Source organism: Coturnix japonica, chromosome 5 (assembly GCF_001577835.2).
Source record: "Coturnix japonica isolate 7356 chromosome 5, Coturnix japonica 2.1, whole genome shotgun sequence".
NCBI lineage: Eukaryota > Metazoa > Chordata > Aves > Galliformes > Phasianidae > Coturnix > Coturnix japonica.
The window spans coordinates 52,435,771-52,448,240 of NC_029520.1; the positions used below are offsets into that span (position 1 = coordinate 52,435,771).

At 48.1% G+C, this 12,470-nt stretch overlaps 2 protein-coding genes across 2 annotated transcripts in view; both read right to left on the reverse strand.

Moving 5' to 3' along the window:
* CDKL1 (cyclin dependent kinase like 1) overlaps positions 1–116 on the reverse strand; it is a 6,293-nt gene extending 6,177 nt beyond the window's left edge. The window contains 1 exon segment of the mRNA XM_015865892.1: positions 113–116. Within this exon segment, the coding sequence (XP_015721378.1) occupies positions 113–116 (4 nt within the window).
* Positions 117–290: 174 nt separating this feature from the next.
* Positions 291–12,470, reverse strand: part of MAP4K5 (mitogen-activated protein kinase kinase kinase kinase 5) — a 52,431-nt gene continuing 40,251 nt past the window's right edge. Inside the window, exons 18-32 of the mRNA XM_032445127.1 lie at positions 12,042–12,139; positions 11,889–11,930; positions 11,089–11,173; positions 10,927–11,006; positions 8,446–8,506; positions 7,570–7,572; positions 7,365–7,479; positions 7,182–7,240; positions 6,092–6,195; positions 5,529–5,706; positions 4,513–4,581; positions 3,800–3,892; positions 3,133–3,203; positions 2,447–2,502; positions 291–1,620 (exon numbers count right to left, since the gene is read on the reverse strand). Of these exons, the coding sequence (XP_032301018.1) occupies positions 1,533–1,620; positions 2,447–2,502; positions 3,133–3,203; positions 3,800–3,892; positions 4,513–4,581; positions 5,529–5,706; positions 6,092–6,195; positions 7,182–7,240; positions 7,365–7,479; positions 7,570–7,572; positions 8,446–8,506; positions 10,927–11,006; positions 11,089–11,173; positions 11,889–11,930; positions 12,042–12,139 (1,202 nt within the window). The 3' untranslated portion in view covers positions 291–1,532. The remainder of the gene's footprint in view (positions 1,621–2,446; positions 2,503–3,132; positions 3,204–3,799; positions 3,893–4,512; positions 4,582–5,528; positions 5,707–6,091; positions 6,196–7,181; positions 7,241–7,364; positions 7,480–7,569; positions 7,573–8,445; positions 8,507–10,926; positions 11,007–11,088; positions 11,174–11,888; positions 11,931–12,041; positions 12,140–12,470) is intronic.

The following is a 12,470-nucleotide window of genomic DNA, read 5'->3' on the forward strand; positions in this document are numbered from 1 at the left end:
TGGGATGGGATGGGATGGGATGGGATGGGATGGGGTGGGATGGGATGGGATGGGATGGGATGGGGGCCACACTTCCATTCCTGCCCCCTCACAGTGATGTAGGTCTCCCAACCCATCTCTCTGAGGGCAGCAGCATGATGCTGCACGGTGCCATTTCAGACCTTCTGATCCTAACACAGCACTGCTCTCTCTGCATACAGACTGAAGCCAGCAGGTGGACATAAGGTACCCAAACCAGATGCCACCCTGTTATCAGCACACGGCACCTCGAAATGAACGAGAAAGACAAATGAACCCACATGGCTTTTTAATGGAGGAACAGAACCAGAAAGAACAACGCAGCTGACAAAACAGGGAGAGGGAAGCGGTGCTGGAGAGCTGTGATACAGAGCACTGCTTTGATCCTATTTATTTATACCACCCGGCGGGGAACGCGGCACCCAGAGCCCAACAGGGGCAGGAGGGCAGAGCAGGGGCCGTGCAGCTCCGCTCCCCTTGGGAACAGCATCAATAATGGACACGTCAGGCAGGTCGACACGCGACGCTTCTGTTCGTTAGGGATGACGCCCAGGTGCAGTTTCCAGCTCCCGTCACGAGGCTCATCCCTAACTTGTGAAAATAAAGCACATATATTTTGTACATGTATATATATATATATATATATGAGCATATATATATATATAGATATAAAAATCCCCGCTGCCGGTCAGCTGGGTACCATGCACACATGCAGACACACACGGGTGTGTGCAGCACACAACAGCAGCACTGCACGTTGTGCACACACCCCTACGTCTGGCCAACAGGAAACCACCTGATGGCAATTCTGCAGGCAAGGAGCAAATCAATACAAAATAGTTGGTTGTACAAAACTGCATCTTTACAAAGCTGGAGGAAAGACAAAGCAACGCGCCACGTCTGCGAGGGAAAGAACCGCGGTCAAGTCTGGACACAAGTGTAAAGAAACACCCAACCAAACCCACCAGCTGCTCTGTAACCTCCCTGTGCTACAGTGAGATCCGTTACGCCACCCCAGCAGCAGATTAATAAATAAGGATTAAATAGTCTATAGTACAAAGCCGTGCCGAATGGCGCACTTAAAACCAAAGAGCTCCGCGGATCCCTTCCCTCCCTGCACCAAGTGGGTCTTTTACTTAAGAATAAGACTCGGTATAAAAGGGGGAGGCAGCCACTAGGTCTGTATCTACAGAATGCACGAGGGAAGGAGAATAATTAACAGTTTATGGCACCTTTACCAAATAACATTATTTTAAAGGCTCTGTTTCCCTACACTAATGAGTAAAGGGCTACTTATTTCATAGCTTTTATTAAGCAAACTTGACATAACCAACCACACAGTGGCGAGAGACGGAACCAGCTGTTCCCAGCTGCAAAAATGTATTGATTTCCACCTGAAAACAGCAAAATTTAGGTGTCAAGAGAAGAAAAAAGAGTCACAGCCCCACATGCACTGAGATCCCTAACGCTCCTTTCTCATCCCGCGGTGAATCCCCGCGTTGGGTCACTGCAGCTCAGTAACTGTTTTCATGGCCAGCCAAGATGTAGAGGTTGCTGTGTGCAGTTGGGTTCTCTGTCGGTCTGCTCTCCAGCACCACCACTCTGCAACCAAACACAGACAGCACCCGAGCAGTCAGCAGCAGAGCACGGAGTATGTGCTTGTTACAGCTTTCTCAAGGCTGGAGAGAGGGGGAGCTCCTAAATATTGGGGTGTTTTATCCTTTAAACCCATTGCTTCGTTTCCCACACTGCAGCATCACTTCCTTAACAACACTAAGGCAGAACAAGGGGCAGGGGGGCGGTCAGCCTTCCCACCCACAGGCAGCCCCTCCTGCCCTTCCCTTCTGCAGCTCCATAGCTCTGATGGGATCCAAGACTGAAAGGTGTTACTGGAGCTCACCTGAATGCAGGGAGGAAGTCTTCTGCCTGGGCAGTGACAGGAGGAGGAACTGGGCAGCTCGAGGAGAATAGAAAGAACTGCACATAGCAGCAAAAGCTCATTCTTGTGATCAACTCACTCTACTGGGGCTCAGTGGGAAGGAAATCACCACTGCCTGTCACAGAACCACAGCATGGCCTGGGTTGCAAAGGTCTCCCACCTGGAGGCAGCAGTGTGCACTGCAGTGTTAGTGGTAATGGGGTGAACACACCGCGGTGCATTCAAACCTCAAAGAGCTCCAAATTTGATCTGCTACTTCCAGCTCTAAAGGCCCAGAGCAGCAAAGTCCTTTTTATAAGTAATTTCTTGCCAAGATAACATCAGTTCAGTGTGAGAATCATCACAGCTATTGCAGGTAGAAACAGTGCGACTCCAGGGCTGCCTACAGGTGGATCCGCTGTGGGATGGAACCTCACTCCACGTGGAACACAAAGCTCACTTAAAGCAAACAGGCGTGTGTTTCTTCATGGTGATGAATGATGTGATTACCTGTCAGAGCCCAGTAAGCGAAAAACCCTGGTTTCATCTGATATCTCCTGGGTAACCTGCAGAGAAATGGAGACATTAAGGTCCATTGCAGAGGCCAAATGAGATGCTGTGCTCTGAGCTGGAAGGAAGGAAACAGATTGAAAATTCAAACATAATTCAGTGAAAATGACAGGCCTGGATCAGGTCAATTGGCACTAAGTCAGGAGGCGTCATAAACTTCCTCAAGTAAAGCTCACTTTAAATCACTGTGTTACTGTGGGCTGCTGTCAGTCCAGAGGACCTGCTGGCAGCACAGATAGAATGCAGTCCTACGAGGCAGAGTAAGAAAATGTATGACGTCCTTTTTGAGCATGGGATTCTTATTCATTGGCTTCCTAACAAAAAAATAAGGTTTTGGTGTTTTTTTTTCCCCATGAGACCCAAATGCTGCTTACACCAGATCTGCAGAGCCCCCGCACAGAGCATCTGAGTGATACGCCTGGAAACAGAGGTGCTTAAAGCACAGTGTGAGCTGCTTTTTGAGAGCAACGTGACAGGGGAGTCAGAGAAAGTGAGCAGCAAACTGCAGCAGGGAGAACAGCGGGCACAAACCCCGACACCAGGGGAGCAGCTGGAGGGGCCTAAGGATCAACCGGTAAATAAGGAGTAGGACTCAGTCAGACCAGGAGACGCTGGAGGTTACTCACTTCATCTGACTTGAAGCTCTTGCCCTGCATGCCGTGTTTCCAGAAGGCCAGCACGCTGTCCTGAAGGCACACTGCAGGGAGAAACACAAACTCAGAGCCAGGCCTGGCTTATCAGAACTGGGAAATCTGGGATTCTCCCCAGCTGTGCTAATGGGAACCATGTGGGCACAGAACACGTGAGACGTCGCCTCGTGACAGAAGGGCGAAACTAAAACCTCCGTATAAAACCCTGGCTGCAATCACCATTTGGGTCCGAGGCACACGTTTCTTTCTACAGCTCAGCCCCAAACACCCGCTCACACACCCGCTGTTTGCCCAGACCAGACCCAGCTCCTGCTGTTCCCCTGGTTTCCTCTTGCTTTCCTGGACTTTTATTTTCCTATTGATTTGATGCTGGAGAGCAGCAAGAAGCACAGAGAGGCGCTGCCAACAGCACTGGGATCGCTGGGAATTACAGCTCAGGGCAGCCATTACTTTTACTTCAAAACAGACATAAGCACAAAGAACGGGGAGGACTCTGCTGCCGGGCCAAAGAGCAGAGCGAGCAACAAGCTCTGACTGATCTCAATATCAGATTCTTTCAGATAACGGACAAAGAACTTGGTGCTCTTTAAGCAGCCGCCCGCCCTCCCCCGTTCCCAGCAGAGCAGAGAAGCCGAGCACTCACCCACTGACTCAATGCAGAAATCAAAGCTCAGCTCTGAGGCCAACTTCTTGCTTGACTTCAGTTTCCCTTGTAAATTCACTATTTTCACAAATTCTCAAGAAAAGCAGAAAAAAAACAAACATTAAAAGCCACATCTGCAAAGGGGTCACTGATGGCACCGGGTACGAGATGCTATTTTCATCTTTTAGGTGATGCCCACACCTGAGAGCTGTGCTGTGTGCCGCAAACAAGCCCTTCTCTCAATACAAACAGAGGAAACTTCCTTACAGCTTTCATGTCTTTAGACTTTGCTGATGGCCTGTCTGAAATTACCCAGCTTAGAGCAGAAATGCAAACACAACATCAGGGCTGCAGGTGTAGGCAGATTAAGGCAGTGCAGAGCTCCTGCTGAGGCACTGAGCTCTGGGGCACAGGAATCACTGTGAGTGTCACTGCCTGTGCCTCTGGATTCCCACCTGCATTGTAGTGCTGCACTACAGGGCAGTGGGAAAGAAACAAGAATGATGCTCACACAGAGAGGGGAAGTGGAACCGTGAGAGCCAAAGTGAAAGGAGCAATCCATAGCATCAGTGACCTGCATGGTGTGTGTCAGGAAACGTTACATACAAACGAGTAACGAAGGGACAACAGTTAATGAATGGCAGAGGTAAAATGACGGTGGCCAAAGGAGTCGTGTGAGGGCAGCTGGGTGCCCAGCAGGGCTCGTCACTTACTGTCCAGGCAGACCAGCACGGTGTCTCTTTCCAGCTGCGTCACATGGATGGCATCCAGCTGCTGATTGCCTTGTGGGAAAGGGAAGGGATCGTTTCACATCGTACAGCTGAGCTCAGAAACCCCCTCAAACTCAGCTGATTGCCGCAGTGTTTTGGAACACCACAAACATTTTGCAATCTGCTGTATTTGTTATTCCTTTGTCCTTTTGTTTAGTGCTGTGCAACCCCAGAGCGCTGTGGGAGCAGAGCAGGGCCCAGGGAGATGCCCATGAGCTCAAAGCATGTGCCCAGTATGAAAGTGCTGCCAGTTATTGGCATAAAGTACATTTCATGGTTTAGCACAGGAGGTCAGCTCCCTTCAAGCAGAGGGACTGTCAAGAACAGAGGGAATCATTAAGGAACCTTTCCCCCTATAAAAAGTGCTCTTTCCCCCTAAGCTCACATCTGGAAGGATTATCGTGCTAATACTGAACTAGAATTGAACGGTCTGCATACTTGTTAATTAACAAAGTTCTCATCACAGCTGTATTTAAATGTAAAGAAGTATATCCAAGAAAGCCAACAAAGCAAAGCATCTGCAAGATATCAAGCGGCTTTTGAAGATAAACCAAGACATTCTACTTGTTAATAGGCAGCTGAAGAGGACTGTCCTCCCCCAGGGGCTGGAGGACAGACAGGAATGCATTTATGTGAGGCTTGACACAGGAATGAAGGGGAAAGAGCATTAAGACTGACCCCAGCAAGAAGCATGCGACCGCAAATGAGAATGCGATCAGCAGGGTCTGCATTACTATTTAAGGAAATTTAATGAGAGACGTGTCTAAAAATGAAGCCTTTCAGGACAGTTTACTCTGAGGTTGGCAAGTCATCACAAGAGGAACTTGGGAGCAGCTTCAATGCACTCTAGTAGGGAGGCTGCCTCATTTTGCCCAGCACAAAGAGCTTCCAAATGACTCCTGAGGCTCCTCAGCAGTCGCAGGACACAGGGCAGCTGCAGGACGGCCCAGACAATTTACCTGCACCGATTTCTGTAAACCACGAGGAAGCAGAGTTCAAGTTGATTGTCTCGAAGTGAACGACCTGGTTTGGCTCAGCACCTTTGCTGATAGCGACGCAGACCATCGGGTATTCCTGCTCTGGGATCACCAGCATCTCAAAGACATTCAGAGGGCTCGGCAAAGGAAAATCAAAGTGCTGGTGGGAAAAAACAACGCGGGCATTTGTGAAGTTTCCTTTTGCTTCGGAGCTACAGAGCAAAGTGTGAAAGATACGGGACTGCTTTTCACTGCTGCTAAGAGTGCGTTTTTAAGCCGTGCAGGCTGAGATCTGTGCTAGTCCATTCTGCTGGTACTGGGCTACATCCAGCACTGCATGGACTTCAGCCACTGGATTTTCTTAGTCAATGTGTGTCAATACAGACCTTCAAGGGCTCAGAGCCCACCAATGGGACCAGATGGAGACGGACTCTCCATTACAGATTCCAGAAAGGTTACTTCAAAACCATGTCACGATTGGGATGATGGAGCAGGTGAGAGGGACAAGCAAAACTAAACATTCCAAACAGAAAGGAAATATTTACCTTTATTAACATGAATTTCTGCATTGGCTCATACCACTGTAGCAGAACAATTCCAGACTGCAATGCCCCGCAGAGGTACTTGTGTCCTGTGTATGGATTTCTTACTGTAAGAAACAAGAAACAGAACGACAATATAAAGCCTTTTTCATTCCAGAAGGCCCAATGGAAATAAAAACTGCAGGTATCTTTACAAATGGTTCAACACACAGCTCCACTTTCACACTTAGTGCTGTTTTCTGGATGGCCATTTGAATATACACAGCAATTGATGTTGTGCTATGTTCCAAATAAATGCAATTACCCTTCTAATTACTAACAACAAGTCCCAGTGAAGAGGCCAGAAAGCAGCACCACCTTTGTCTTGGGGCTGAGGAAGGGGAGTAAGAAGGTCTGGGTCCAGCTATGACTTAAATGAAAACCACCTCCAGGCAGTGCACTGCCCAGAGACTCCCTGTGAGCTCTGACAGCTAATGCAACAAACACGATGGAGGGTTGGCTGCTTTTCTGGCTCAGTTCCCTACGAGAGCAGCCTGATTTCAGGAATTATTTATAACTATGCCGACTGGAGACACCTGAGATGAGCTGAACAGGAGAGCCGCATTCACAGCTGGGTACCCCGTATCTGCTTGAGCAGACGTGTAACATAATATCTCACAGTGCTGGGGTCAGTCTTCAAACGGACACAGAACTGGCATCCCCTACTGGGTTTCCCAATGGATCTTACTCTAGACAGCAACATGTTTACGTTAAGAGTCGGTATGAAAAATTTCTGCTGAAGTGATAGGACAAGGGGGAATGGTTTGAAACTGAGACAGGGGAGGTTTAGGTTGGATCTGAGGAGGAAGTTTTTCCCCCAGAGGGTGGTGACGCACTGGAACAGGTTGCCCAAGGAGGCTGTGGATGCCCCATCCCTGCAGGCATTCAAGGCCAGGCTGGATGTGGCTCTGGGCAGCCTGGGCTGCTGGTTGGTGACCCTGCACACAGCAGGGGGTTGGAGCTGGGTGAGCACTGTGGGCCTCTGTGACCCAGGCCATGCTGTGATTCTATGACTCCCTGCATTAACTAAAAGGAAAGCAACACACCTACTCACCTATACAGCATTTGTGACACCCTTTTGTGTCAGGAATCTTTGTTGTTAAGGCAAACTTCCTGCAATAACAATAATGTACAAAAAGCACATTAATGAGAGAGGCCGAGGACCTTCCATGCTCCCAACCCGTCCATATTCCAAATAACTGTCACTGGTTACTAACTGCAAGAGAAAGCCTTGTACCTTGGTAATATCTTGTCAGGAAATCTATGGGTTTGGATGTGAGCAGCCAGTCCTGTTTTTTTGGCTTGTTCAAACAACGCGATCAGATTATGGGAGTAGAGCTGGAACGTCTTCCCTGCAAGAGACAAGAGCACGCATTGCTGTGGCACACGTGTCTCCAGCAGGGAGCCGTGCACGATAGGAAAATGTATGTAGAGAAAATTACCTTCTAGAAAAATGGACCACAAGCGTCAGATATTTCAAGTCCAATTAGGAAGAAAAATAAAACAAGACAACGATAATAATGCATATAGAGAAGACATGGCATTCAATGCAAAGTTCAGTAACACTAACAAAGCTCTGAATGTTACATATGCATTTTTAGAAGGCTGTAATTACACAACAGCAATTAACCACATCGGGACATCTTATCTATAGATCAGTGGAAGTGGGGAAACAAAACCTGCATCCCTGAAGGCACAACGCTACCCCTGGGCTGTGTGCTGCATCACTTCTGTTTCCCTGCTGGAAAACCCAGGAGAGCAGCACAACTTGTTTGCCACTGATCCATGTGCTGGATGCAGCACCTCAATGCTGCCTCCTCCTGCAACTTCAGACTGGTTTTATTCCCTGATTCTGTCCCATAGTGACAACACAGACTACAGTGAGGGATCAAACCCAGCAGCAGTGTCACAGTGACGCAGCTGCATTAGCAAGTTTGAGCTTAATCCTCTCTTGATTTGGTTATGATGTTTGAAAGTGCCCTCATTGCAGCTCTCCCAGCTCAGGACCCAACCAGGAGGGCACTCCATGCTTTGTCATTTGACAAATACCAACCGATTCTCAAACTAATGCCGAATCTTTGCCAAACTGATCAAAAGTAAGGAAATAAAATGGTGGGAAACCAAGGCCAAGAGATTGTACCACTTCAGCTTTAGCTATGGGAATCCTTCCAACTAAAACACACATGAAAAACCCTCCCATACAAACACAAGCAACAAAGCAGTTTTCTACTTGAGGCCAGCGGACGAGCGATGTACTGAACTATGGTTTAAGTGCTTCTCTTTATCACCTCTTGGTTTTCCCTTCTACTCGCACATACCTGACAGGGACATTAAGGTGTTGTTGATAACGTACAGCCAGGTGCACTTTCGGGGAAACAACTGAAAAGAGAAATGATTTCAGTTCATAGCAGCTCACAGGGATCCATCCCCACAGCTTCCTCTGCCTGCTCCACATCCATCACTGTCCCTACAGCGACCGCCATCAAAGTCCCCCTTCAATTCTCCCCTCTGGAGCCCCGGCTGAGCAGGACTGTTGTGTCTGATGCACTCACATTCTTTCCCTCTCCTACCCCAAAAACATTCCAACTTGTAACGTTCTTTATGTTTCAGTCAGTAGCACAGAGGGACGATGGGCAAGACTGAAGCAGCTCCTGGAAGGCACCGGGACTTATTGCCAAGGAAGGAAGTTACACTGCCCAAGGAAGGGGCAGCCAGTCTGGACTTGAGAAGCTTTAAGGGTAAGAGCCTGCTGAAGGAATTGCAGTGACAGCATCCAGGAGACTCAATCCCAAAATGAATAACAGCACAAGGACGTGGATTTTGTGGTTCTTCTTCTGTTGCTGACTGAATTTACTGAAGAAGATTCACAGATAAGGGTCTCCCATGAGAAATCCAGTAAGAGGAGAAAAAGATTCATAGGATTAAGCTGCTTTGAAAGGAGGCTGTTATAAAAAGACAATGGCAGAGTGCTCTGCTGAGGGAAGCTCTGCAATCACTGCAGAAGATCAGAGAGTCATCAAACTGTTTGAGTTGGAAGGGACCCTTAAAGGCCATCTAGTCCAGCTCCGCTGCAATCAACAGGGACACGATGGAGTCCAGGAGCTGCAAAGGAACAGCTGCGCTGGGTCAAGCAAACATCCACCTATTTCCAACAGGCACTGCAAAGTGATATTTTTCCTAGGAAACGACCAGCACGGGAAAGTAATGGATACAGTGCTACAGCTAATATCCCCCAGCCTGGAAACCTGCTGTATCAGATGGGGGTTCTGCACTTTTAGTGAGCTCCAGTGCATTTACCTTCCCCCAGACTGTCCAGTCTCTCCCCTCCAAACTCATGCAGCTCCCTGCATTCACAGCTCCCCACAGCAGAAGGTGGAAGAGAATGGGAGCAGTTGTTTGCTATGGGCCCTCTGCAAGTGACCATGAGATGGGAGAGCATTTGATATCCCCTATGCTTTAAGTATCACAAACCCATAGTACAGCAAATGGAAACCAGGGCACAATGCTGAGGATGAAGCGGCAATCACGAGATAAGCCAGGATGAAGAAACCTAAGAAAGGTTGAGATGTAAATCTTAATTAGACAGAGGCAACAAGAGAAGCCAACAAAGCAGATAAGTGGGACAGCGAGAGGCCGGGCCCACGGCTTGACAGGAAAGAACATCCGGACTGCATGATGAGGTGGACAAACTTGTGCTACAAGAAGATAAAAGCCAAGTTAATGACTATTCTGACCATGTCAGCAGGCCCCAGTAAAGTTTACTTCACACTACTTAAGAGCTGGCTCAGAGCCCAAGGTCTCTGTAACGGTTATTTCCAAAAGCTGCTGGAAGAGAACTAAGGGCCTCAAGGACAGACTTTGTAATTCACAGCCTCACAGAGTTATCAGGGTTGGAAGGGACCTCCAAGATTGCAAGTCCAACCCCATCCCATCCCCACCACGCTCAATGTCCTGTGTGGACATTACTGTGTTGCCTCCAGTGGCCATCAGCACCTCCAACCCCTCGACAGGACACAAGAAAAGCAGCTGGCAGAGTTTGGAGAACAGCGTTACATAAAATAATGTAGGAAATTCATAAGGACAGATGAGCTTCACTGAGTAAAGAGAACTGAGGGAAGGCCTGGGGGGCTCCAGCAACTTCTGTTAGAAAAGCAATTTGTTGCTCCCTAAGTCTGCTGATGCAACACAAACACCTTTAACACCTCCACACTCTGTTCTCCAGCTGCGTTCAGGTGTGAGCTCATCTCTCTATGCTGAAGGACCTTCACACCGCAGCAAATCCAAATTCACCCCTTGTGCCACCAAAGCCTTTGTAGCCTCCTCCCACTCCCGCCTGTGCTCCCTGCTAACAACACCCTGCTACTTCTGATTCCAAAGAGGCAAATGAACACCACCATGATTGTGTGAAGTGGCTTTGGAAAGGGCTGGAGAGCCCAAGAAGAGAACTTGTACTTATTGGTGCTAACAACACCAGCTAAAGTAAATGGCCAAGGGCTTTGGTAGCAGCTCGAGGAGAAGCAACATGCCATCTAGTGGAGGTAAAATGGAGAAAGAAATGACAGGCAATCTGTCGTCTCCAAGGAGAAAGCTATTTTAGCACAGAGCCCCCATGAAAGCAATGTTATATAAGAAGCAGTAAAAATTCAAGCAGGGGAGCTATTAATTTTAGGACTTCCAGTATTTGCTTCAATGCGAATCATTTCATACCACAAAGCCCAGCATCCCATCTATCCCCCTTCTAACATAAAACCTTCCTGCTTCATTGTGTCACCAGATCTATCCGATACACCCAAGATCACCTGTTCCATTGTTGCTTCATGAAGTTCATTCAAATTCAAAGTATAGATACCTTCTTCTGTTCCAAAGATGATGTACTGATCTGAAATACAAGACGTGGTTTATCTCAGGAGCTCCTTACCACTGGGCAGCAGGTGGGTTTCAAACACAAAAACTGCCATCACCTTTAGTGTCTGGATGAATCCACGACGTTGCACAGTTAATCTTCAAAGGGCAGCCATCGAAGACTTTGGAGAAACATGCTCCCATCTGAAAGACACAGAAGCTGGAAAGTTAAACAAGTTCCCAGCACAAAGCCTCTACCCTCTGGCATTCAGCCATGTAACAGACCTGCGTGCACCACCGCAGCCTTCTCTTTAGGCATAAACTTAACTGTAACATGCAAAATGCATCTATCTTCCCCCCATATCCACAATGCAGCCTGCCAAACCTTTCCATAGACTTTATACACATTAAGAAATGCAAAGAGGGATCAAAATTACATGGATAATTCTTACCTGCTGGTAAGAACACTATGGAGTGCTTATGTAACTGTGTGAGAAGGCAAAACAAGCACAAACGTTCTGTAACACCCTCCCATCACCGCCTTCCTTCCCCTTTTATTAAAGCGGATGCCAGTGGAGATCACAGCCCACAGAGCCAGCAAGGTGCCCAACCCTTCAACACCTGACTGCGTGGTGAAAGGAGAACTTTGAGAAAAAGATTTAATACATAAATAATGGCACGAAAAGTAATCAGCTGTGGCATGCAGGACACCAGCCCAGACCGGGTGTTGGCTCATAGCATAAACCTTCTGACACTAGAGATGATGTGACAGCAGGCCTCCAACAATCACAGAATGGCCTGGGTTGCAAAGGCCCACAGTGCTCATCCAGTCCCAACCCCCTGTTGTGCACAGGGTCACCAACCAGCAGCCTAGGCTGCCCAGAGCCACACAATATTGAGTACAAATGGGATTCCTTACCAGCACCTTTGGCGTTGGTGGCAAACCATTGATTGCTGGCTTCTGTGGGAAGAGAGAAAGATCATCAAGTACGTCCCACGCACTGACATAACACCAGCTTGAGAGCAAAGATGACACGAGGCAGCTGATCAGACTGAGGGTCACAGTACGTACAGGAAAATCTCTCTTCTCTTTTTTCCGTGGCAGCTGAGGGATCTGTCCGGATCCTTCTGCGTTTTCCTCAATGAGTTTCAGCATGCCGTCCCCATTTCCTGAAAAGAAGCCCAGGTACACTATGGAACTCACAGGACATCATGAAATAGAACATATTTAGTTGCTCTATTCTTGCTCCTCCCCTACGCCTTGTAGGAGTAGAGCACAGTGAGCTGTGAAGCTTCATATGGACATCTCAGGTAGCCAAATCCTTTCAAAGACAGCTGGCCACCCTTCTGCATACAAAGTTACACAGTAATTAAGGCTCCCTGTTATCCAAACAGTCCCTGGGCCAAACAGAACCGAGAATAAAGCAGTGCCAAGGTCCCTACTGGTCCTTCCTGCACACGTGCTGCTTTTATTTGTGCAGGAAATGGTCCTGACGGGTTG